Source organism: Typopeltis vanoorti, chromosome 9 (assembly GCF_054136105.1).
Source record: "Typopeltis vanoorti isolate ZY-2024b chromosome 9, IOZ_Tvanoo_1.0, whole genome shotgun sequence".
NCBI lineage: Eukaryota > Metazoa > Arthropoda > Arachnida > Uropygi > Thelyphonidae > Typopeltis > Typopeltis vanoorti.
This window is the reverse complement of record NC_143557.1, coordinates 61620788-61648217: the sequence shown is the minus strand read 5'-3', so window position 1 is coordinate 61648217 and position 27430 is coordinate 61620788. Positions and strand designations below refer to the sequence as shown.

General features: G+C 37.3%; 2 protein-coding genes across 3 annotated transcripts in view; one reads left to right on the top strand and one right to left on the bottom strand.

Moving 5' to 3' along the window:
* Rhp (GTP-Rho-binding protein rhophilin) overlaps positions 1-3400 on the top strand; it is a 288568-nt gene extending 285168 nt beyond the window's left edge. For both annotated transcript variants that reach the window (XM_090398531.1, XM_090398532.1), the window contains one exon: positions 2025-3400. In XM_090398531.1, the coding sequence (XP_090254657.1) occupies positions 2025-2393 (369 nt within the window). In that variant the 3' untranslated portion in view covers positions 2394-3400. The remainder of the gene's footprint in view (positions 1-2024) is intronic.
* Positions 1-27430, bottom strand: part of Prp4k (Pre-mRNA processing factor 4 kinase) — a 526475-nt gene that overhangs the window by 36388 nt on the left and 462657 nt on the right. The window lies entirely within an intron of this gene.

Below are 27430 nucleotides of genomic sequence, written 5' to 3'. Positions count from 1 at the left end.
ATAAATTCTGTTATGACTGTATGAAATGCTGGACTACAGAAGTGAGGTGATTGTGATGCATATCCTTCTACAATAGATTGCTGAGTGACTGAGAGCACAGCATACAACTGTGAATGAAACTTAACCAGAATGACTGATTTCTGATAACTGAAACATAATTTTTGATCCAGTAACTGAGTTTTATGTCACAAAATAGTGTGCATGCATATATGTTAAATTAAAAATTGCTATGAGTCATATGCAGAAGGGAATTAAACCACAGCATGCAGTTGTAGAAAACTGTTGTGATTGGAATCGTTCTTCAATTATTATTGGTTTAAAAAGAAAAAAAATGACTTGGAATGCCTTGTCATGCTGTAGAGAAATTTATCAAGTTGAGAAGAAACTACAGTTTAAAGCAATAAATCTTTTAACATTTTCACTTTTGTATAATTAAATGTTCCTTTATTGTTTTATAATTTAAGTGCAACAGTGAGTCGAAGTTGGGAAGGCATATTGCAAAAATGGGTAAAATAGCTCAAATGATTAGCTAGATGTCGAAGAACACATAAGTAGAGATAGGAGAGTTATCAGCCATATAAGTTAGAGCTTATATGGCTGATCTTTACTACTGGATACAGATTTGATCAGGTCTTGGGGATGAAAAGGTGGAGAAGTTCCAGAGGTGAGTGACTAAGATGGTGACAGACCTATGGAATGCTTGCTACGAGGATGGGTGTGTGGGTTGCAAACTTGAGTTGATGGACAGTAAAAGAGTGTATACGAGAAAGAAAGTTATAAGTTTATATGGGGTTTTATAAGACTGATGTAAAAGAAATTTTTATATATGGAGGGGAGGAGAACAAGGTGTCACCTTAGAGGTTACTAAGGGTGTTAGGATTAAATTTTTTGCTTAGTGAATGGCTGGAATGACTTGCCAGATGTATTAATAGAAATCATGTGAATAATGGTTAGTATGGGCCTTTAATATAATTTTAATTATTTTGTATAATATAATAATAACAATCTGCCTTTCTACACTTTAAAAAAATTTCATATTCCACTGTGTTATTATTCCTAAGTCATCTTTATACTGTAATTTATAGTTTGCCTTAGCCAAATGGTAAGCTATCCCTAGCATTTTTTCTACACAAATGATGAAGTCCTTTAGTTTAGAAATGTTGAATTGTAACTGCTGTTTCTTGCAGCATAAAGTATTCTATTTAGATCTGATTTTCACCCTTACTCACTACTCTTTTCATCTGTGTTATCTGCAGATTTTGAATCAACTGTCGAGTTGGTAACAAAAGTGTTTCCATTCAGTATTATCCTTATTTTTCTCTCTCTACCATCTCTTTTATATTTAGTGCCTTATCCTTAATGTGATTTTAATCCAGTGTCTTAAAATATCAGTATTATTTCTTACATCTTCATTTCTTGGTATCATGATGACTAACTGAGACTTCTTCCCTGCTTACTTCCAGTAAATAATCCAAAAACCTTGTTTCTAGAACAAGATTTTTGGATTATTTAACTCTCGATTCACAGGTGGGTTAACTGCTCTCCATGGGTAGTATTTACATTAAATTTTAATAAAAATATGTTAGACCAGATCTAGTCCTCTCTCATGAAACATCTGAATCATACAGAGCTAGGAACTGTTTTATCCTATTGCCACTGAGTGTTAGTCAGCTGTGATAAAAATGTAGTTTGCCCTTGCCTTTTGTACACCAGTGTATTACTGCAATTTGATTCTTGGCTTTTTGGAAACATAAAGTAACAAACTTTGGATGTCTATTTTCCCAAATGGAGTAGAAAAGAACCTTTTATCTGGCTGGTTTTTGTTAATTGAAAGTGTATATCATCAACAGTGACTTCACTATGGGAGTGACTAAAACTAAATGCTGCAGCTATAGTTAGTTATTGGTTCTCACATTAAATGTCCCCCCCCCCCCAAAAAAAAAGCTTGAACCTTTCAACCATAATTTGACATTTATTACTATTGTATAATAATTTTATTAATAAGGATGTGATCTTTATTTCAGGCTGCAGGAATGAAGGAAGGGGATTTTATTGTTGCCATAGGTGAAAGAGATGTAAAATGGTCAAAACACGATGAAGTTGTTTTAATGATAAGGGAGGCTGGGTGCACATTAACTCTGAAAGTAATTACTCCAATGGATCATAATTATCTTAATCCAAAATCCAGTCCATCCACAAGTCCAATGTCTACCACATCTAGTAGTTCTAGTATTTCTCCTACATGTTATATACCTACTCCAGCTGGTAGTCTATCCAGCAGCAAAAGCAAAGATGGACATAAACGTTTAACATGGAATATCTTCAGAAGAAGCCAGTCCAAAGAACGTCTTCCCTCAGACAGCACTTTTAGTCAGAATATTGTTTTGCGATGAACCAAAAATTAATAGAACTTAAAATTACAATGAGTGGTTCGTATCTTACAGAAGGACATCTCCAGATATGAAAGCCATGGAAGAAATGAATGCCCACATTTTAGTCATACTTTTTAAGTTAATTGTAAAAAGGGGGAAAAAAAATTTCTTGTATATTTAGAGATAGTTTAGTAAGAATTTATGTACAGAATTAATGTGCAGTATTTTTTCTAAATACAGATGAAGGAATTTTTAATTCTATTAAAAGTGCAATGTTGTAAATGCTGTATCATTTTACTTTTGTCATGGTACCCCCCCCCCTCCCTTTTTTTTTTTTCTCCATGAAAGTGTACAAAAACATTCAAGCATCCAAAACTTTTATTTCATCTCCATTTTGTATAAAACATGTTTAACGAAATACCCCAACTTGCAGCTGTCGCATTTCATTATTTTCATAAAGCACTTAAATGTATATATTCTTTGTGTTGACCATTTCTCAAAATTGCACTATAGAGATCTAACATAAGTTTTCATGCACCATAGCAGACTTATTTCTAAGGCATTTATATTTTATAATTTAGAATCATGAGTCTTTATAATTTTATTGTTAAACTGATCTTTCTATTGCTTAAATCTCAAATATACTAACTGTAAAGTATCTTCCTTAACCTAAGGACTGTCGAGATATGTTATTATGAATTTAATAAGGATTGCTATTAATTTTACATTTATTTGTTATTTTTATTAGCCAACAAAATAAATTATAAAGAAAACATCAATGACACCAGTGTGACATAATTTAAGATGTTTCTGCCACACTTCTCCCGCTCTATTACTGCAATGTTGTTTTAAAGACAGTGAAAATATTATCTAAATTTCATTTAGGAGAGAAGAAAAATTGAAAGTATTATGTCATGTATATTAGCAAAGTATAAAATCCAAATTATACACACTGTATATATATTTTGTATGTGAAATATATTTGATATTAATACAAATGAGAATGTATGAATAAAGTTTGAATCTTATATTTTGGTTATTTTATTAATACATATCTTTTCTCTGCTTGGTCCTTTATTAATATAATATGCATTTCTTTTTTTCATGAATATTGCATATGCTAAAAAAAAGTTTTAAACTCAAACACGATATGAACGAGCATGAAAATTGGTCGAATAAATCAGTCTTATCAATCAACAGTGGTTATCATGAACAAAATTAAAAGACCTACCCTGCTGACAAATTATCTAAGAGAGGGAGGATATTTAATTTTGTTTTTCCCAGCAGTTTTAAGTATAATCAATTCTTGCTATAACAGACTTGCTCACTACAGCAAACTACTGAAAAATTTGTAACAAAAAGATCCACATGTACAATGCTATGTTAAAATAAATTCACTATAACAAACTATTTAGTTGATCCTTAAGAGTTTGCTATAATGAAAGTCATGTATCTTATAGCAGTGCTCAAAATTTGAAGGGTTTCTAAAATGTTTATATTTAAAAGGCCATGATTATATTTTATATTGAAGGAGGACCAGTTCAACAAAGCCACCTGTAACTATGAGTTGAATTCATAACAATCTATTTGTATAGAGATTCTCAAAGGATCTTTGTAGTGATTCTTTGATTCCAACCTTTATTTCAATGTAAGATTTTTTTTTTTTTTTTTTTTTTTATGTGACTACTACCACAAAAGTTTGTAAATCTGTAATACAATAGTACCATGAAGGGGCTTAATATTTTTTTACCTGGTTTGGAAACTCAATTCTAGAGACCAAAACACAGAACTTTTTCAAGCCACTTCAGATCTCTAATAAGCAGCATGGTGGTTTTATCAAAGTGATGAAATTCATTTACCACCTAAAGACAAGCATATACATCCATGCCTGCAGTGGAATTCACACCCACAGCCTTTTGGTTAGAGGGGCAGATTTGCTAACTACATGGCCAACCAGGCCAGCAATTAATATTTAATAACATGATTGTCACATAATTATCCAAGCAAAAGCTGCCATAAATTAATTTTTGGTTTCCATTCTGGTTTGTTCAGTACCTGTCATGTTGATTTGTTTCTTTATTCTCATTTCCCCATCACTACCTATCCTTAGAGCTACTTTCATCCACACTTTTTCTTTAAATGAATGATTTTCTCTCCACAAAATGTATCCATAGTTTTGTAGATAACATTCCAGGCTTCATTACCTTCCATAAGTAGTGCTCTTAACTCCTTGCTGCTTTCTAATGTAGTGAAAATAACCTCCAGAAACAGAATCCTACCTGATTACATGCAAGTTAGCTCCGATTCTCAGCTAACTTACACAAACATCCATATTGTACAAATTTTGCTTACACACAACACTGATTTGTTATAGGTTTGTGGCATCTTTGTCTTCTCATCTAGTGAACAGTTCTCTAAAGTCAGTACAACTAAATTGTTTACAGCTAAAAAATAAAATTTTGTGGTTGTAAACAAGACCGGGAGCATTGTTCACTATAAGCTTACATGGCTAGTCACAAATCCTAAGTGAACAGCTCATCTAAAAATGATGACTTTTAAACATTTCCATTTGATGGAGTCTTTCTTCCCAGAAGACTACCAAATACCAGGATGCTGAATAAAGTTTTTGATTTCTTCATTGCCCAAGAATTCAACTGGATCTACAAGCTTTTTGCCAATGCATAAACCACCTCTTACCTGACATCTCTTAAGGATTTATCATGGGAGGGCACACTATACACAGTTAACAGTCTCCCCTACTTTCTTATTTCTCCGTCTACTGTCCACTAATAGTATTTTTTGTCTGTTTCTGTGCATTTTCTTTGCTGATTTGTGTGTGTGTACAGGATGAGAAACTAGTTTCTGGGAGGGGAAAAATCCTGTTACCTCCATGTGAGATCAGGTAACTCACTTTCAATTGAGTACAAACATTCCTCCTCTTGTCATGATGAGAATTGCACTCGAGTCTTTTCCAATTAAAGGACACGATGTCCCATTGTCATTCCAAGTGTTGCTAGTGCAGTATAAAGGCAGAAGACTGGTTATATCAACCTGCTCATACAGATTTTTTTTTTGCAGTGGTAATGTCAGTGAAATTATAAAAATATTATTTTTCAATAGGGGTACATTCACATTTTTATTGTTAGAAGCTACAAAGTTGTCATCAAATTCTTGATACCTTCAAGGGTTATGTGATACTACACTTACTTTACATCATTACTAGTTTCATATGTAATTGTCCTCCAAATTTTATATTTGTCTTCTAAGACACTCAATTCACCTATATCTTGGTCTTTCTCCAGGTCTCTTCTGTATGATCAAACACTGATTTTGCTAATTTTTCCTTCCTTTGTTATGTTTAATTGATTATACCACCTGAGATTAGATATGCTCACACATTTTTGAACATTAATAATGTGAAATCCTTTATTTATCTTCATTTTTAATATGATTTTGACATTGATGCCATATGCTCACACATTTTTGAACATTAATAATGTGAAATCCTTTATTTATCTTCATTTTTAATATGATTTTGACATTGATGCCATCTGTTTATTCCTGTAATTTTTCTTACAACTTATTCATCTGTGGTGACCAGTCTCTGGTCAAGTTTTAGTTCTAACCCAGCTATCAGATCCATAAGTTTAAACCAGGGTTTCTTATTCTATGCTGTTTGATTTGCCATCTTCATTAAAAATAGTGCAAAAATAGCTGAAATGTTTTACTTACTACATAGGTTTTTTAATATTAAAATGTCAGAGGAACATTAAAAACATCCAACTGCATCCAATCAGGATGCAGTTTGATGTTCTTAATGTTCCTGCCTATTTTTTTTTTTTTTTTTTTTTTTTTTTACTGTTGATTTTCATACCAATTTTGTTACAACATTTATTATTCAATTTAGTTAAGGAATAATGAAGACTTGTACTAGATTTATTCAGAAATATAACTTCACCTGCATAAAGTAGAGCTTAGACTGTCACCACTTTTGATATCAGTCCTAATGCTGTTTTCCTTCATAATGTGATCCATATAGATGCTGAATAACAGTGGAGATATGTATCCTTGCTTCATACCTGATGTTACTTGAAGTTAACTTCCTTCAATTCTAATTCTGCAAGTAATACCTTGCAGCACAATTATAGACTATATAGTGATTGATATTATATAGTCTATATTTGTGTGCCTTTTATACCATTTAATTGTAGTGTTTTGAACAATTTTTCTCTTGGCACATTGTTATATGCCCTATACAGATCCACATAAGTTATTTTTCAACTATTTGGCTTAAAGTGAAAATCTCTGGCCTAAATGCAGCTTGTTGTTTCACATGTGTGTTGTGTGTTTATGAAGATGAAATCATGCTTCCTGGGTGCAAATATTAATGATGTCAGCAATGCAATTAAAATGCAGAAGAGCAGAGTTGAAAAGAGTCGGTAGTTTAGGCATTGCTGCCAAAACTACCGACTCTTTTCAACTATGGAATAAGAGAAGACATTAGTTGCTGAAAGTAGCAAAAGAGTTAAAATAGTGAGTCTGTTGCTATAGTATGACGGCAGTAGGCCATGATGACAAATGAATAAATGTATAGGTTATGCAGGAGAAATAATGTGGTGTGTGGAGGGAGTTTGATGAACAAAAGGACTTATACAAGGTGTTTAGTTTGCATTTAAATGGACTTGGTATTCAGAGTCTGGAAAAATTGTTGAATTGAAGTGAGATTCTTCTTCTTCTTGAGTATTCTGCAATTGAGCAGGTTCTTTTCTTAGTAGCAAAAATTTTCCTTCCATTCTCTTCTATTCTGAGCCTTCTCTTTCAAGGTTGTGTACCTATCTCCATTCAGCATGTCATCTAGCATTGTTTTCCTTACTCTTCCTCTGGGTCTTTTTCCGTCTATTTTTCCTTCAATGGCATCTCTGATGATTCTACAAAAGATGTTTAAGTTAGTAATACTTTAATCAGAATTGGATAGTCATTATAAAGCAAGAGGATAGCTGCAAGCCTAGACTTTACCCATGCTAATGCCAGGACCATTTGGAACAATGGGGAGGAGTTTTTGGCATTAGTTCCTCATGGCCAAAAGTTACTAGTATCAGTGACATATGGCTGGCAGAAAATGATATAGTTAGTGTGATACAATGTCAAAGTGGACAAAGAAAAAAAGAATGGGAAAGAGGTATTGTTGATGACAACTGATGAACTGCAGCCAAAAAGACTAGGAGTTCAGCTGGAGGTCAGGGAAAGTAGTGCATTCAAGACCATGTGGTGTGAAATAGAGGCCAACGGGGTAAATATACAGTTGGTTGCTGCTATAGACCAGCAGATGGTCTAGGTGCATTGGCAAACAGTTCAGTGAGTGAAGGAGTGAGTAATTATTATGGGGGGAAACAGGAGGAAAGGACATGTGAAAGAAAGAAATGGAATTTATGCAGTTACTGAGGAATAACTACCTGAGGTGGCATGTGATGGAAGGTACCAGGAGTTGGAGAATGCTAGATCTAGGAACTGCACCAGGGGATGGGTCCAAGGACCTGCTCAGTTACTGCCAAGAGGTATCATGATCATGTAACCAAGATGACCACATTGCTGCCAATCTGTGAGAGTGACTGCGTGGTAGAAAATTGTGTGGAATTTTCAGTTGGGAGAGGGTATTATGTGGAAATACAGGTCTGTATAGGAATTGACCTGAGAGGAAATATTACATGACACTTGAGATTACTTGGAGCAATGCCATAGCACAAGAAACTCTAAGGGTTGGATGTTGAAAGCATATGGAAGGTGGCAAAAGAACATTTGAGAAGAAAAGTAATTGCAGACTGTGATGAATGATTAGCCATTTTGAGGAAACGGGGCTGCTGGGAGTTGCACGTGGCAAACCAAGCAGTTCACAACAGTGAAAGAAATTGATACTGCCATTGTGGAGCAGGTCATAAATAACAGCACTGGTTCTTGCAATGCACGTGCTGTATCTTACACAACTGTCTGGAAGATTCTGCATTTCTACCCATTCAAGATAACCCTGACAGGTGTTGCATCTGCAGGACTCTGAAAGTTGACTCACATTTGCTTTAACAGTCCTAGCTTGAGTGGAGTTGGATGCTGCATGGTCATTATAAAGCAAAAATTGGTGATTTTGTGGTGAGATGAGGCTCACTTTCACTTGAACGGAGCTATGAATACCCACAATTGCCCATACTGGTAATTGTGGGTATTCATGTATTCACAATGTTATGCAAAATATGCATGCAATCCAAGAAATTCCTTTGCATTCATTCACCCTAAGTTACTGGCTGGTGCAGATTTACAGCTTCATTTATCATTGGACTATTCTTTGAGAACGTTTGCCAGTTGGGTCCAGGGACCTGCTTAGTTACTGCCGAGAGGTATCACAACATGATAAACAATTTTGTTGTGCTACAGCTGCACCTGTGCATGGATTCAGTCATTTTCATGCAGGAAGGAGCCCTTCCACATGTCGGTCGATCTCTTCGAGAACATTCTGATAACTTGTCCACACTAAAAGACAGCATGCGCACAACATCAGTCCTAACCAGCTGAATTCTGACATTGAACACAGTGTGTAAAGAATGCAGTTTGTGGCATACTGGGAAGGGCAGCACATAATACAGTACCCCTGTGGTGAATTTTTGAACTTTTTTTCCTTCAGATATCACTTCTGCATGGCACATAATGTCTTCCTGCAGAGTTTTGCAGTATTTGGACTGCTGTATGGTGCTCCACAAGGCATAAAGCAGAGATACTTTAATTTTGATCATCCTATGGTTGAAGCAACATGTGGAACTTGAGTGTTAGACTTAATATCTCATACAGTGATAACAGATGTTACCAGTTGGTGAAGGTGATCATATGGTTTTGATGGGAGCAGTAGCTAGCTTGTATGATAGTAAAGAAAACAGATTGGTAATATGCAGTGGCTTGATCAGTTCAAGGGAAGAGAAATCAGTGGTACCAGGGACTTGGTCCAGAATCGATTACTTATGGCAAGTCCAGATTGTATTTCTGATAGTAGCGTCCCAACTACTGAACTCAACCATATTCTCGACACTTTCTTAGCCAATAGCTACAACTCCCAAAAAATCTGCAAAATATTAAAACCCAGTAACCACTAACATCCCCATCTTTCCTTTCAGAGCAGAGATTACACAGAATTTATCACCATTCCATATATCTGGGACATATCAATATTAAAATATCCAAAATCTTAAAGAAATACAACCTTACAACCACTTATAGACAATAAAAAACGGGTATCCCTTACCCGTTTTTTATAGACCATAAAAAATTGGTGGATACTCTGTTCCACCAAAGACCAGCCACATTCCCTAGACCTACCAAGTCCCTTGCTGTTGCAAACTGATCTGCTATGGTCAAACAGGCACAGCAGCCAATTTCTGAACACGTGGACTACCTCTGGTTCCACCGTTACAGCCACTCTAGGCTTGATAACCATACTTTGGACACCTACCACAAAATCTGCTCGAAGGCCACTCTATTGCATCCCAGCAAATACAAATATGGGCAGCTATTCCTTGAATCTGCTTCAGCCCTGAGAAACTTTCCAAATCTCAACATATTTGGGTGCATGAAACTGCCCCAAATTTGGGAAGCACTCATTCTCAGATCTTCAGCAAAATGACCAAGACAACCCGATTAAACCCACTAGGCCCAACTTCGGTTGCCTTTCTTCAGCCTCATTTGCCTAATGTTAGGTTCTGCATGTACATTATTGTTCTATGATCCTTGATGATGGCAATGTAACACTGTCAAAATATCAGAAGTATTAAAGTTATGTTTAATATTTAGTATGTAATTTCCTGAAAAATAATAGTTATAATAGTGTCGAATAGCAGTGGGAAGGAGAACGGAAGACTGATGGTTCAAGAATGGGAAATGTTAGAATATTATTATTATTACGGGCAGCTCCAAGGAGTCCTTAGACTCATCGAGGGAGGCCCAACATCATATCAAGAACAACTATTCAACATTCACACAGTATCTATCACATTTCTCCTTTAACTCATTTACAGTCATGGCAGCTTATTCCAATCATTTACCACTCTCCAAGTAAAAAACCTAGCTCTAACACCCTTACTAACCACACTCTTACCAAGCTTCCATGGATGGCCCCTAGTCCTCCCACTACCAGTCCTATTCTCAAAAATATCTTCTGAATTAATCTTATAGAAACCCCTCAGTAATTTGAATGTCTCAATCATATCACCCCTTTTCCGCCTATCAACCAATTTGTGCAGCCCACAAATCTTCAACCTGTTCTCATAAGGTTCATTCCATAGTCCTGCTATTATCTTGGTCACTCGTCTCTGGATCCTCTCCACCTCCTCCCCATCAAGAAGAAACCCTGGCGCAGTAGTCTAGATGGGGTCTTATCAAGGCTCGATACAGAGGAACAATAACCTGTTTGTCTCTGCTCGTTAAAGAGTTTTTCAGCAACCAAGTGATTTGATGAGCTGATTTTGCCACTTTTGCAATGTGTCCCCTAAACTTCAACTCCCTATCCACCAACACTCCCAAATCCCTGGCCTTGTCAATCTCCTGGAGTACAGTTCCACCAATGTGATATACTGCTGCTAATCTTTTCACCCAAAAATGCAAAAAACCTTATATTTTTCCACATTAAATTGACATCCCCAGTCCTCCAAACTATCCAAATCATCCTACAAAATTTTGACATCATGATCATTTACTATTGCTCTACCAACTTTGCATCATCCGCAAACAGATGCACAGTTCCTCTCAGATCCTTTCCTATATCGTTAATGAACAAATTAAACAGTAGCGGTCCAAGAATAGAACCCTGTGGCACACCATTAGTCACAGGCCATCTTTTGGACTTTACTCCTGAATAAACCACTTTCTGATATCTCTCCATCAACCACCCTACTATCCATCTCACCAACCCTATAACCATTCTCATATGCTGCAGTTTACTTATTAGAATTCCATGTGGTATCCTATCAAAGGCTTTAGCAAGGTCCAGTAGAATCACTGTAAACTCGTTACCCTTATCCAGTCCAGCCGTCACTGTGTTATAAAACGTGAGCAAGTTACTGGGGCAGATCAAGAGGAAAATACAAGTTATCTTGTATTTTCCTCTTGAGTATTTTCTCCAAGAGCTTGACAACAATTCCTGATATGCTGATGGGCCGGTAATTTTCAACAGCAGTCTTGGGACCTCCTTTATGCAACGGAACTATTTTCCCCTCTTTCCACCCCCTTGGGACTAACCCAGACCCGAGACTCAAACAAACCCCCTTGGGACTAACCCAGACCCGAGACTCAAACAAAATGGTCAAAGGCACTGACAATTCTTTAGCCGCTTTTCATACGACACGAGCTGGTATACCATCCAATCCCACAGATGAATTCCCATTGAGGTTTTGTAATAGACTATTCACCTCCACTTCATTCACCACAATTCCTGTATAAGCTGTTTGTTCTTCCATTTCTGCAATGTCACCACATGGATGATATACTCTTGCAAAAGTGCTCACTCAGTAATTCTACTCTATCAGCTGATTCAGTTACCTCCCTACCATCGGCTGTCTTTAAAATCAATCTGCCGTATATATTTTTTATTTTACTTGCAACATATCGAAAAACTGTTTGGGATTCTCTTTAGCCTGCATGGCTAATGTTCTTTCATAATCTGCTTTTGCTTTTCTTACCACACTTGTTACTCTTTATGTGCCTGCAGGTCACCTTTCTCCTTAAATTCCCTCCACAGTTGTTTTTTTTTCCTTCAGCTCAAGCTTAATGGTATTATTCATCCATTTAATCCCTACTGCTTGATTTATTATTCGGACTCTAGGTATACAGCCAGCCACTGCCTCCTGCAAAAACTTCTTAACTGCCTCCCATGCACTATCAACATCCAGCCCTTGCAGTTTTACATGCCATGGCACTGAACCAATCAAACTCCTAAGCTTGTCATACTTACCAACCTGATAATTCACATGTACCCTTTCTTAATTGTAAATTCCACACCTTTAGCCACCTCCCAAGTCAAGACCCTATGATCTCTCTCTCACCAATTGGTGGCAATGTGGCCATATTCATTACAACCAAATCCTCAGATGCAATTACTAGGTCAAGCACTCTCTGACATCTTGTATTTTCCATTACATGCTGTCGCAGATAGTTATCCCTTAATAACCGCATAAAACTCAATTCCTTCCTCCCGTGTGTCCTCTCCTTCCTCCAATCACTGCTACCATAGTTGAAATCTCCCATAATAATTACCCTCCTTCCACTCATTTCTTCTATTTGCTTGTGCATACTATCTCCACCACCTTTTCCATCACCTGGTCTATAGCAGCACCCAATTTTATATTTTGTTCCGCTAGCCTCAATCTCGCACCAAATGTGCTCTTTTCTCGATCCTGCAATTCAACTTCTATTCTCCTTGGCAGCTGCTCATCAGCTATCATCAACAATACTCCACCCCCATTTTATTCTTCCTGTCATTCCTGAACACACTATACCCATCACATTCAATCCCACTAGCTATATCATCTTCAGTCAGCCATGTTTTACTAATGCCAGTAACCTGTGGTCTGGAAGTGTCAACCAAGGCCAAAAATTCTTCCTTCCTATTCCTAATACTCCTAGCATTAGTGTACATGAATTGCAGATCCCCGTTAGCCCCATCCCTACCTTGATGCCTTATACCAACTATCCCATTCTGATTTGTTGTCCTTATTCGCTCAGGCATATTATACTCATTCATACACTCAACTGCCTCCCTTAGGTCTGTATATCTACCCCCCCCCCCTTTAATAAATCTAGTTTCCCTGATTCTGCACATCCGCTTCATTCAACACCACTTTTTCAAGTCTCCTTACACTGAATCCATTCAAATGCAAAGCATCCATCTTATATAGATCCTCATAGAACTCACTCCACAAATTCCACACCACTCATCCTGCATAACCCACGTATAAAGTCATTTGCAATTATGGCCCTCCTTCTAAACTCTTCACTGTCATACCATGGTAAAAGACTAATCATCCTAATAAATTTAGTTTAATCCTTTATCCAAGTGTGAGCAAACAAAGTTTGTGCCTGAAAGTATCTTCAGGACTGTAAGTAAGGTGGTAAAACACCAGGGCAACTCCTTGCAAAGGTGGAGCAAGCTACCAACATTCCTATCTCAGTATCTCCTATAATGCAAAACACATCTCTTTGCGGATATGTCTATTGTTATGCATTAAGGGGAAGGCCACAACCCAGACTAGTTTCGACCTTTATTGAGGTCTCTTCAGTGGGAGCCAGGCCCAAGTGGAGATACCAGGCAGAAGCATTAGCAGGTCATCTCTACCTATAGGAGTTGCCAATTAGTGTGCCACCCTTTTTTAATAAATTACTCTGGATTTAGAGAAAGATGTTGAAAGTTTATTTTTCACTTGGTTAGAGTATAATAAATTTAGTTTAATCCTTTATACCACCTTACTTACAGTCCTGAAGATACTTTCAGGCGCAAACTTTGTTTGCTCACACTTGGATAAAGGATTAAACTAAATATATTATAGTCTAACCAAGTGAAAAATAAACTTTCAACATCTTTCTCTAAATCCAGAGTAATTTATTAAAAAAGGCTGGCACACTGTTTGGCAACTCCTATAGGTAGAGATGACCTGCTAATGCTTCTGCCTGGTATCTCCATTTGGGACTGGCTCCCACTGAAGAGACCTCAATAAAGGTCGAAACTAGTCTGGGTTGTGGCCCTCCCCTTAATGCATAACAATAGACATATCCGCAAAGAGATGTGTTTTGCATTATAGGAGATACTGAGATAGGCATGTTGGTAGCTTGCTCCACATTTGAAAGGAGTTGCCCTGGTGTTGTACCACCTTACTTGCAGTCCTGAAGATAATTTCAGGTGCAAACTTTGTTTGCTCACACTTGGATAAAGGATTAAACTAAATTTATTATACTCTAACCAAGTGAAAAATAAACTTTCAACACTAATCATCCTAACTCTCTCACTCTTCTCTTTTGCTACCTCAAACAATTCATTCAGGTTCTCTATCATTTCCATTTTATCTCCTTTCAAATCATTCGTACCTGCCACCATTATCATTTCTTTCACCCTTTGCTTTTGCTCTCTAATAGACTCACTTACTTCCTTAATGGTCGTAAAAGGTTGGTACGATTTTGAAAAAAATTCTTTACTATCACACCTCGTACTAACGAATCTCCATACAGCACTCGCTCCTTCGTTTCGTTTATGTTCACAATCATACTCTTATTCTTCCTATCATACTTTTTATTATTGGCTGGTACACTCGGTAGACTTTCGTGCATACGCTCCATATCGCTCCGCTCAACAACCCGATCTCACTCGTTCCATCTATCTCATCTTTTTTATTATCTGTTAAACCATTAATTTGCTCTATTAATACCTTCATTCACACTTTCTACATTCACATCCTCACAGTTCTCTGGTACAACCTCGCAATTTCTTATATCGCTATTTTCTACATTCTGAAATTTGACAAAAATATCACACTCACGACCTGAAATACCCTTTAATTCCTCATTTTCCTTACATTTTCTACACACATTCACTCCATTATCATCATCTCATCATACTCCAACCACTCTCCGCAAAAGCATACATTTCACAGATAGTACATTGAATAATCTTCTTTATATTACAGTTATTGAACAAAGATGGCAAACCATTATTACTAGCACCATTTTCCTTCTTCTTCTTCTTCTTCTTATTATTTGACACCTCCAGTGAGTCCAAAGACTCATCGAAGGAGAGTGTGCCAACAGCATCGAACGATTGGGCCCCTTACAACTACTAACCGCACTCAAACTTACTTAACTGAGCCATTAGTAGCAGAGGCTCTACCAATCGACCAACCTTTTCTTACTGGAGCCATGTGCACGCTTCTATCGTATTTTATCAAATTAATAATTGAAACACCAAAAACACACAAAGATATGAAAAGCAAACAAAACTACGCAATATTCAAGCAAAATTGTCAATGATAACTTAAAATAACACTTATCTTATCAGGAGCTCTCAACAAACACTACAGACCACGAGTCCCTCTAGCAGCAATCCCAAACGTTCCTCTAGTAAGCAACTAGAATCGAACTCACAACACCCTTCCTTCGGGAGGTTTGGCACTGTTGCCATCACCATTTCTACTGAAGTACACAGGTTCTTTTTTTAAATTAAGCAGCCTTGTTCATAAGGCTGTGGGACGGGGTGGGATATCAAATATGTTATGGGAATGTGACATGACACAGCTGACAGTGCCTTTGACTTGGTTGTTCAACAGAAGTCTGGCAATAGGAACAGTCTCAGAAGAGTGGAAAGAAGGGAAAATAGTGCCACTTCATAAGGGAGAATTCAAGTCAGTAGTGTCAAACTATAGGCCAGTGTGTGTGTGTGTATATATGTAATATATATATATCAAGTGTAGTATTGTGAAGTTGTTAGAAATGGGAGATCGTGCTTAGTAACGTGGTTACATTATGTAATAGTGTAACTATTATATTTGATGGGGAGATGCTTACACAGTGATTTATTTGGATTTTACTAAAGCATAGTAAATTCACTGCTTCCCTGTAGCTTGGTTGCAGGGAACCAGTGAATTGTATAGGGAAGTGTCCCCCAAAAAAAGGTTACGAATGGGGTGTCACAGGGTTTTGTTCTGGGACTACTGTTGTTTAACTTATATCGATGATAAAGTTCATGGTGTGAAAGGAATATTCAGTTGTTTAGCTGATGATGATGCTAAATTAGGAAGAGCAATGTCAGGAAGTTCTGATGTGTTGTTGCTATAAGATAATTTGAAGAGGGTGGTGCTTTGGACTGAAGAATGGGATGTCATTTCATTGTTAAGTGCAAAGTTATGCATTTTGGCCAGAGAAAATGGAATAATGTTTTACTTTATTAGAGGAACATAGCTTCAGGAAGTGGAGAGGGCAAAGGATCTTGGTAGATAAAGAACTGAGGTTTGGGGGACACATCGTAAAAACTGTAATGGTTATCCAGAAAATTGCTGCTATAATGTTGAAGATTGCTGAGACATTTGAATAAGGAGGTGATAGTTCCACTGTATAAGGCTCTTATTTGGCTCATTTGGATTTCTATGCACAGATTTGGTCACCTGACCATAGATAGGATAAAGTGCAGAGATGAATTACTATGATTGCCTAGGACAGTGCTATTTGCCTGGAATATTGAGAGAATGTGATCTTCCTTGGTAGAGAGGAGGAGGGTAGATTTATTGAGAGGAGCTTATCAAATAGATACAGTGAATTATTGCATAGGATGATGGGTGATGTAAGAACAAGAAGTCATTACTGGAAACTGGGCAAAGCCATGTGAGCCAAGAAGTGAAAATGAGATTTTTTTTTTTGCTTGGTTGGCGGTGAATGAATGGAATGTGTGTGATGGATGCTCCAGCATTGAATGTGTTCAAGGCAAAATATTATACCTATTGTGGTCGGTGAGTGTTTGACCTTCGAACTCCATGGAGGCTAGGAAGTAATACTAAAGCAGCAATTGGGAAGGTGACTTCATATTAAGGTCAATTTGTTGGCATGTTTGGGTACATTTTGCAAAATTCATAGCAAGTATTACATTAATTTTTCTCTGCCTAGAGACCACTATTAAAAACCATTATTAAACCCTGCCAATAATAACAAAATTTGTATGGGGTTATCTTCCCCTCTCCGCTTTTCTCCCATTCATTTTTTTGGGGAGGGTTGAGCCCTCCTAATGAGGATTAAGTATATATATATTTTTTTTTAATGACTAAATCCGTGTGTGTGCACAGGGGCAGTTTAGCTGTTCTGAGGGATGAAAAACCTGAGTTTCCAAATAGAAAAACCTTTGTCTCTGTATAAGACTAGCTAGCTCACCTTTAGTGGAAAGAGACCAAATAAGGGTTCCTCACATCACGGACAGATTGAACCCAGGTCTTTCTGACCAAAGGGCTTTGTCTGAGCTGTGCAGGCTCAGACAGTGTAGACATAGCTCATCTCATTAGCAGGGCTGTAACCCTGCAAATGAGATGAGCATTATAAATGGTGCTGACTTCGGGGGAAAAAAAAAGGATGATAGTTTGGTCCAAAGAAAACAGAAGCAGAAAGAGGATGATTGGTAAGTTTGAAGCTGAAATGTTTAACGATATTGATCAACAATTGCTTGCATCCCACTAGTCCAAAGGAAAGTGCAACACTGCATGCACCATCCATTACGAAGCCTACTAAAACTGGAAATCAAACATTCCTAGAAGTGTCTGACACAATCTCACATATGAGGATAGTGCTCTAGAGCTGGCATATTTGAGTTAGGTAGTGTTAGTGGTTGTACAGATGAGAAACAGTTTGTCAACAAAATATTTGCCCCAGTCTTTCAAACTCTTGTCCATACAAGAGTTGGAAAGACAAATGATGCAAGGTCAGCCTTGTCTTTAGATAATATTACGTTATTGTCGATGTGGCAGAGAAATATTTCAAGTCATTAGAGAAGGCAGCTGCTATAGAAAAAAAGCTAGTTAGTTGCTGAAAGTAAGTTTCAGAACAGAAATTCAGTCCAGCCTGGACATTAACAAAAGTTAGCAGATAAAATGAGATCAATCTTACATGAAATATGACAGGGCTGTTTTGGTAGTATTGAAGTTCATAATGTTGTCTTAACCCTGAATGAAGAACATTAAGGAGATAAATGTTTAAGACCCCCATGAATAAGATTCAAGGTTAGTGAGAAAAGGTGATTAATGTAAAGGAAGAAAGCAAGGGCAAATGTACAGAGACCTGTGGTACACTTTGTGGGAAAGTCTGAAGATATAAGTAGCCTTTGAAGTCATGAGAATCTGATGTGTATACGTGAAAGACACCTACACAGCATAGTATGAAATGAAATCCAGACACAAAAATGTTTTGAGAAAATTTGATATTACAAATATCTTCAACACCTATGCTTGGAACATGGCTAACATTATCCATATATATCTTACTAAAGATTTCATAGCCTTTGATATCTTCATTTGTCTCCTTGATATAAATGTGCACAGAAGATTTGAAACAGTTACCCCCCACCCGCCTATATTTTTGCAAACTGCCAATACTAATCATCTTCAGTTCCTTCTGCATAGTCCGATGAGATATTTGTCAGGAACAGCCTTCATTAAATGCTTCAATTGCTGTATACAGGAAGTTCTATTTGTTTGTACAAGGCTTCTCATTCCTGTGAGACTATTAGGACCACAGTTATGCCTCATAGATAAGCAATGTGGGTTATTTTGCCAATGATTAAACAGTGGGATATCTTATCTTTTGAGAAACTAGTCAGCTCTGCTGTTTTCAAAATCGTGGCTCCAGCTAGACAAGTACCCACAATAAGCCCTTTATCGAACTCCAAAAGATCCCTTGTTTTTCCCAACTGTGATCAACTTTATTGACAATTACTGACTAGCAGCATTCTTAAATAGTTGCCTAGAACACATAATGATGTACATGACCGTACTTTGCATATACTAAGTGACATTTATGTATATCTGCATAAAGTTTTCTAATTCAGTGGTTGGTATGTGTGGTTCCACATATCCATATGATAGTGGAAGTATAATGCCAGTGATTATGAAAAGCTTAGGAGACAGAGTGGAGCTACAATGAAATATTAAATGAAAACTAGCAACAGAACTGCATAAAAAATTAAGAGGAATGCAGTCATGAGTACTAGAGGTAGAAAAAGCTATCTTGAATTGTGGAAAGAGAGCCAGATTAAACAATACTGGACTAAAATATGCAATATAAAAGTTCTACATTACACTGCATACTTCAAAAGGCTAAATCCCAGATTACAGTAGCAGTCTCATATTACAAAAAAAAAAAAAATTTTTTTTTTAAAGAATTGAATGACATAATCCGAGAGTAAAGGAACAATGTTTAATAGTATCACACGACTAGTTTTGGCTTTTCACAGCCTTCTTCAGGTGTTTTCATATAAGAAAAGAATAAACATTAAAGATAAAAACTGAACAGCAGGAAAGTCACTATACATATTTAATGTGAAAACGTTGTATACGTATTCAAAGCTGTTCTTTCGTTGGCCACATTGTTGGGTGAGTGTGTGCATATAGCATCTTGTGAGTGCCAGTATGTAATCACAGCAGAATGACAGTCTGGGAGGTTGTAGCTTAAATTATTATTTAAATGTACAAGGTTGAGGATGATTTCTCTAGATTCAACAATTATTTTCTCCAATTCGTCATGGCAACTGAAAATGTTGTTAGATCAATCCCAAAGGATTGTATGACTATGGTTTTGATCATCAGAACCGACAGAAAAAAGGATATGGCTGGATAAAGCACTGGCACATGTTCTCTTGTAAATGATGTCCCTCCTGTGCTCCTCCATATGCAATTCAATAGACTTATCTGTCTGGCCAAAGTAAGGAATGTCGCAGTCACATTCTTTTATTTTAGACTGTGATGGCTAGGATTTGGACGGCTCACTAGAGAGTCGATCTTAGGAAGCAGAGTGAATAAGTTCTGTTATATTTTTTGAGAACCTTGGCTAATTTTTGAGAGACCGAGCTTAGGTATGGTATAGATATATTGCCTTTAACATTATTCATTTCTTCAGTATGGCGACTAGGAGGATTAAAAAGGTATTTTTTAGTAGTTTTTTGAGAATAATCATTCAGTCTGAAAGTAGATCTAAGAAAATTGATTTCTTTATGAAGTTCATCTGGGTCATCAAGAAGAGAGCAAGCACTATGTCCTAAAGTAGAAATAATTCCAAGTTTCTGAGGAGGGAAATGATGGGACTGACTATGGAGATATCTATTGGTGCATGTAGGTTTTCTGTACATCAAAATTTTAAGTTTTTCAGAAGAATGGGTCAGGTTCATGTCCAGGAAAGACAGGGAACCATTAGTTTCAAACTCAGCTGTGAATTGGATATTCGGATGTTGATTATTGAGATGTTCAAGGAAACCCATGAGAGAATCATTCCATGGCTCCAAATGAGGAAAATGTCGTCAACATATCGTTTCCAAATTCTAGGTGCAAAGGAATAGGAAGAGATAACTTTAACTTCAAAATCTTCCAGATAAATATTGGCAAGTACAGAAGATAATGGATTACCCATTGCTAGACCATGATTTTGCTTGTAGATGGTGTCCTGAAATATAAAAAATGTCCACCACCTTGTAGATGGTGGACACAAAGGTAGATGGTGTCCATCAGACTTGACGCAATGAGTAAGTAAGGCTAACATATTTTTAGATAACTTATCTTTGAGTAGTGTCAGGACTTCATCTGTAGGAACATTTGTAAACAAGGATACTATGTCATGATGTCATTTTCTTGAACAGTAATATCTTTAATGTATGAAACAAAATCCGCAGAGCTGTTAATAAAAGACGAAGACTTGCCAGAAAAACATTTAAGGTATTTTGCAAGATATTTTGAAAGGTTGTATGTTAGTGAATCAATGCCTTCAACAATGAGATGAAGTGGTGTATTTTCCTTGTGGATCTTGGGAACTCCATATATGCGTGGCATGAGCAGATGGAAAGAGCGAAGAGAAAGGCAAATGTTTCTAGACAGTTCAGAAGTTGTTTTTAATAAATTGTTGGTACGATTTTGAAGTTCAAGAGTGAGATCTCTCTCTCTCAAGAATTGAGTAAGTGTCACTCTATAGTAATTCAAGCATCTTATTTTTATAATCTTCAAAGTTAAGCACAACTGTGGCATTGCCTTTATCTGTGAGAAGGATAAAGCCAATGCCAAATAATCTAAAAAATAACTTTTAGTTATTTTTTAGTTTGAAAAATAACTAACAGCTGTTATTTTTTAAACTCTTAAGAGCCTGTCGTTCCGACAAAGTGTTGTTATCTGTGGGTGGTTTAGCATTGTTAATGATAAAGATGTTTTCAATACGGAGAGGTTTTGCATCTTGTGAAGGGAGGATAGAAGAAGCCTTTTTTATCTTGGTGAGGAGTGATTCTCTTGGGATAGATTATGGAGAAGGAAGAAAATTTAAACCCTTGCTGAGGATACTTTTTTTGCATCTCAAAGGATGTGAGATGATTTATTAATTACAACTTTGTCAGGGTTGATGTGGGGTTCCGAGAAATTCAGGTTATTTTGTACTCTTTTTAGTGCTCCAAATTTCCTAATAAGTTTTAATTTGTTGTTATATTGGATTTGGGCTGCTTGAGACTCACTATGCATACTAAAGAGACTGCTGCTGGAAGATAGAGAAGTGAATAGAGAGAATGAATCAGATCAAGAGGGGAGTGATGTGGAAGAGCAGGAGAGTAAGACAGGAGAGATTAAAGAGGTGGATATGAATGGGGAAGTGAGTGGTGAGTATAGAAAATGAGAGAATGGGTCTGCAAGAGGAGCAGGGAAATGGGGAGGCTCAGGGTGGACAGGGGTACATAGCGTGAGAAATATGGATGCTCCAAGAGGAGGTGAGAGCATGTGTAGGCAGGAAAGGAATGGGATGACCAGGGATCAAGAGGAAACAGTTGGAATTGAAAAGGGTTCTAAAATGAAGAAGAAGAAGAAGAAAGGGAAATGGCCCCAGTCGAGCATGGAGAGATCACATTGAGTGAGTGGTATCAGTGGAACTAGCTGTACCAGAAATGAGCTGTCGTGTTTGTATACAAATGCTAGAAGTATAAGAAACAAGGCAGATGAAAAAATGGTCACACTAATTGTGTCTGTTCACCCAAAGATTGTCGGAAAAAGTGAGACATGGTTCGGAAGAGGAAGACATCCTGACAGGAATAGAGATGGAAGGGTATGATGTGTTTCGTGAGGATACAAGGGGTAAAAAGGGAGGGGGCTAGTGCTATTGATGATAGAGAAAGAGTTATGTCCACACAAAGTAGAGATGCAAGACGGAAATAGTGCCAGTGGTTTTGAAGCAGTATGGTGTGAGATAGAGGTGAATGGAATCAAATACTTGCTGGGATGTTGTTATAGACCAACTAATGTGGATGGTGGTGATAATGAAATGTACAATCAAATTAGCCAAGTAAATAACAAAAGGGTGATCATTATGGGTGATTTTAATTATGGCAATGTAGACTGGAATGATGAGATAGCAACTGGAAGTAAAGAAAATTAGTTTCTTGAGTTTTTGAGGGATAACTACCTCAGACAGCATGTAACAGAGGGCATGCGAGGATTGAGGGTCTTGGATTTGGTCATCTCATGAGAGGATGTAATTATAAATGAGGCATCAAATCATCCACCAATTGGTGAGAGTGACCATGAAGTGATTACCTAGGTTGCCAGCAGTGCCAGGATCCCTGTGAGAAAAAGGTATATGTGGAACTACAAAAGGGGTAATTATGAAGAGCTCAGGAGACAGCTTGTGGGTGTAGCGTGGAATGAGGAGTTAGCTGGAAAAGAGATCAATGCAGCTTGGGGGATTTTCAAAAACTATCTAGTAGATGCAATGTCTAAATGTATTCCAAGGGTGAGAAGGTTAAATAAGGTAGGTGTGAGATGGATGAATAAAGAGATTAAGCATGCGATACAGAGAAAAATGGCATTGTGGCGGCAGCATAAGAGAAGTGGAAATAACCAATTCCATGAGGTCTACAAAGACCAGGCAAGGAGGGTGACTTGGTTGGTGAGGGTAGCTAAAGGGTGGTATGAACAACAGTTGGCTAATGAAGCCAAAAAGAATCCTAAGGAGTTCTTTCGATATGTAGCCAGCAAAAGAAAGAATAATTATGGAAGGATGACATTGATTGGAGAAAATGGTATAAAGACAGCTGATGCAGAATGTGTGGTGGAGATACTTAATGAACAGTTCATAAAGATCTTTCAATCTTGTGAATGTGACTTCATGGAGAGATTGAGAACAGTTGATGATGGGGAGTATAGACTGCCTGGAAGTGAGCAAGAGGTGTTTGGGGAGTTGAGTAAACTAGATGTAAATAAGGAAGAGGGACTTGATAATATATCACCGCATATTCTGAAGGAATGTGCCAGGGAGTTGCACTTGGGTTGACATATTTTTTTTAATACGAGTTGCACTTGGTCAAGTTCCTAAGGAGTGGAAGGAGGGCAAGATTGTGCCACTTCATAAAGGAGGTGATTGAACTCAAGCATCAAACTAAACGCCTATCTATGTGTCAGCTGTTGTGGTTAAGTTGTTGGAGAAGCTTATGAAAACTAGGATCCAGAGTTGGGTTGACAACAATGGTATTATCTTTGACGGACAGCATGGATTTGCTAAAGGGAGGTCATGTTTTAGTAATCTACTTACTTATTACAATAAAGTGACTGCTTCCTTGGACAAAGGAGAAGGATACACAGTAATATACTTGGATTTCGCAAAGGCTTTTGATAGAGTACCTCATATTAAGTTGACAGTCAAACTAGAGCAGATGGGGTTGGATATTAGATTAGTGCACTGGATTGGAGACTGGCTATCTGATAGGTATCAACAAGTTGTGTATGGGGGTACGATATCCAGGAAAAGGAAAGTCACTAGTGGAGATGTCTCAGGGGTCTGTTTTAGGGCCATTACTGTTTAACTTGTATATTAATGATATAGGTGAAGATTTGGATGGAGATATTCAGTTGTTTGCAGATGATACATAGTTGGGACAAACCATAAAGAGTAGTGAAGATGTTGTGGCCTTACAAGAAGACTTGAATCAATTGAGTGATTGGGCATGGAAATGGGGATGTGAGTTCAATGTTGCAAAATGTAAGGTTTTAAAATTTGGAAAACAAAGATGGGATGCAGAATTTATGCTTGGTGAGAATATATTGTTGGAGGTAGAGGAAATAAGAGATCTGGGGGTGATAGTGGATAAGGATCTAAAATTTAGGGGGCACATCGCCAAAATTGTGAAGACAACACAAAGGCTTCTGGAAATGATGCGGAGGACACTGACGTGTAGAAGTAGGGAGATTCTTGTTCTGTTGTATAAGGCTTTGATTATGCCACACAGGGACTATTGTGCCGAGATTTGGTCACTGGGTTTTCAGAAGGATTAAGAGATGTTGGAAAGCGTCGAAAGGCGACTGACTAAGGTAGTTTCTGACCTCTGGAATGTCGAGTATGAGGAAAGATTTAGAAGATGTAATTTGCAGTCTGGTGGACAGGAGGAAGAGGTGAGATATGATAGAGACCTACAAGTTGGTAAGGGGTTGTTATAGGATCAATGCTGGAGAAGTTCTACAGAGAATAGTGGGAGATCAAGGGAGAACCAGAGGTCATCCCTGGAAACTGTATAAAGAGGGTGTGAGTAGGAGAGTGAGAGGCAGGTTTTTTCATGCAGAGTTGTGAATGATTGGAATGCCTTGCCTGAGAGTGTGGTGTCTGCAATAAGTTTGAGTGTGTTTAAGACATGGTATGATGAGGTGTGTGAGATAAAAGGACCTCCCAGATGAGTCTTTGACTCCTTGAGGTCTTGGGGTAATAATAATAATAATTATTTAATATTCAAGTAGACGCCTTCTAGAAGGTGTGCCACAAGGAGATGAGGATTAGACTTAACACCACAGTTGGTCCTCCACATTCCTTAAAAGCTATGTTGTGATTTACTCCTAGTTATCTAGCCTTAGACAACCCCACTGGGGGTCATAATTAAAAAATACCTTGATTCTTGTTATTAGTGTTATAATGTGTCAATAACTTCCATTGACATTTCTACTGATATTGCATAATATTGGTTCATCTTCCACTAATATATATTTGTCTATCTTAGAATGAAAAAAATATGGATACTGTAGATTATCCAATTTCCCTGCACAATACTGAAATATCTGGGTTAAACATACACTGGTTAAGTAATGGTCCTTAAAAAGGATAAACTGATTACTCAATTAAGTTATAAACAAAAGAGCGGGTCAGAAGCAATTTGAGTACATCTACAATGCAGATATTATTCCTTATTGTTTTAGAATAAACGAAAATCTGTATTCCCATAGCTGTATTTGCATCAAGGTACTATAATATCCTATGCACTTCAAGTTCATCAGCCTCTATTTCCACATCACATCCTGGATGTTATGCCTTTACAAAGTGATCACTCAATATTACATACCAAAAGAATTCTTTGGGATTACCTCTGGTTTGCACAGCTAATTTCCTGTTGTATTCAGATTTTGCTTTCCTTTCTATGCCAGTCACTCTTCAGTTGTGCTTTTGTATTTGATCATGTGCCTGCTACTCATCTTTCTCATGAAATTTCCTCTACAAACTTTTCTTTTTCAATATAAGCATTTGTTATATTTAACTGATTTTCTTTTCCTTTTATTTATAGCTATTGCTTAATGATGCCATTTAGTGAGAATCTATTGATGATACATTGAGAAAAGATCCCAACTTGATGTATTTTGGATATAGCTTGTAGTGCAGTGCATGTACCTCACAGCTAAGCTAGTGTAAATTACATTTAAGTGAGTCATAAGTTATGATAAGGTGGGGGGAGGAGGAGGATGGTGTTGTCCTCAGACAGAATTTGGCTGACAGTTCTTAGGTCATACACAGTGGTTAAGCATGGGCTGAATGCTTTTAGGTTCAGGTACCACATGCATTGAGGACAAAGTCTCTAGACCCTTAATGTGAGATTATGAATTAACCTGCAAATCAGAATCTTCCAGTCACTGCAACAATATCATTCATGTCACACATGTTGAAAGGCAATGCAAGCCAGAACTGCTTTCATACTGTTATGGTGCAATGAATGGAAGTATTAAGCCAGCCATGAGACTATATGGCAGCTGCTTCCTTAATACCCACTCGATTGCACTAACATTTAATTCCCCCATGAATTATTTATCCTTCTAACTCATGTATGCAGTATGCTATGATTCTTCAAATACCTCCTGACCATTTTTCTCAAGCATTATGGTCATCTACCCCCCCCCACCCCCAAGACAACTCTGTTTTGTTAGCCACTCTCTAAGTCGAAATGATCATGTGATTACTCTTGTCGATTCTCAACAATGTGGTCACCTTGACAACAGATAAGTCTTCTGATACTATTATTACATGCGACGCTCAGAGATCCCTGGCACCTTTCATCACATGCTTTGTCAGGTAATTATTTAATGGAATTTATGCAGCTACCGCATAAATTCCATTTCCTTCCATTGTGTCCTTTCCTCCTTCCAATTTATGTTTGGGTAGCAAATACCATAATAATTACTTGCCATCCACCAACTGAGCGTATCTGCTGATGCACACCATCCACATCATCCTTTGATTCCCTAGGCTTATAGTAGCAGCAACTGACTACATATGTTATCATATTGCCCTCTACCTCAGACCAGATGGTCTTGTATGCAATGTTTTCACTGAATTCGTCCGGAAATTCTACTCCTTAGGCTGACGTTTATGTATTATATTAGCAATATCCCTTCTCCCACCGTGCTTTCTGAAACCACTATATCTATCCATCATATTCTATTCCACAAACTATATCATATATCAGCCACATCGAACTAATGCCAATTCTGGTCAAGAAGAACAAACCAACCACTACCAAAGGTTCCTTCCCTTTATTCTGATTGCTTCTTGGTATTAATGTACATAATGTGCATTAGATACCCTAGACCCCCAACTACCCCTTACATACTTTGTATTAACTATCCTACTCTGATTTTTAAACTGCAGAACTATATTTAGCATTTTTTGTTCATCTTGCACTCCCTTGACTCATTGGTCAATATATTTGTTCTATTTCTGATTTTGCACCTCCATTTTCCAAAGAAGAAGATGACATGGAAAGAATATCATGTGAATAAGAGTGAGATGGGTTATGAAATATATAAAGCTCAGGCCAGAAAAGTAACGAGTATTCTGAGAAAAGCTAAAACGGAGTATGAAAAGAAATTGGCCATGCAAGCTAAAGGCAATCCAAAAGAATTTTATCGTTATGCCACAAGCAAAAGAAAGATTGAATGTGGAAGAATAACTTTATTGAATGCAGATGGTACATGAGTGTCAGAAGCTAAGGAGATTGTTCAGTTAATGAGTGCTCACTTTGCTAAGAT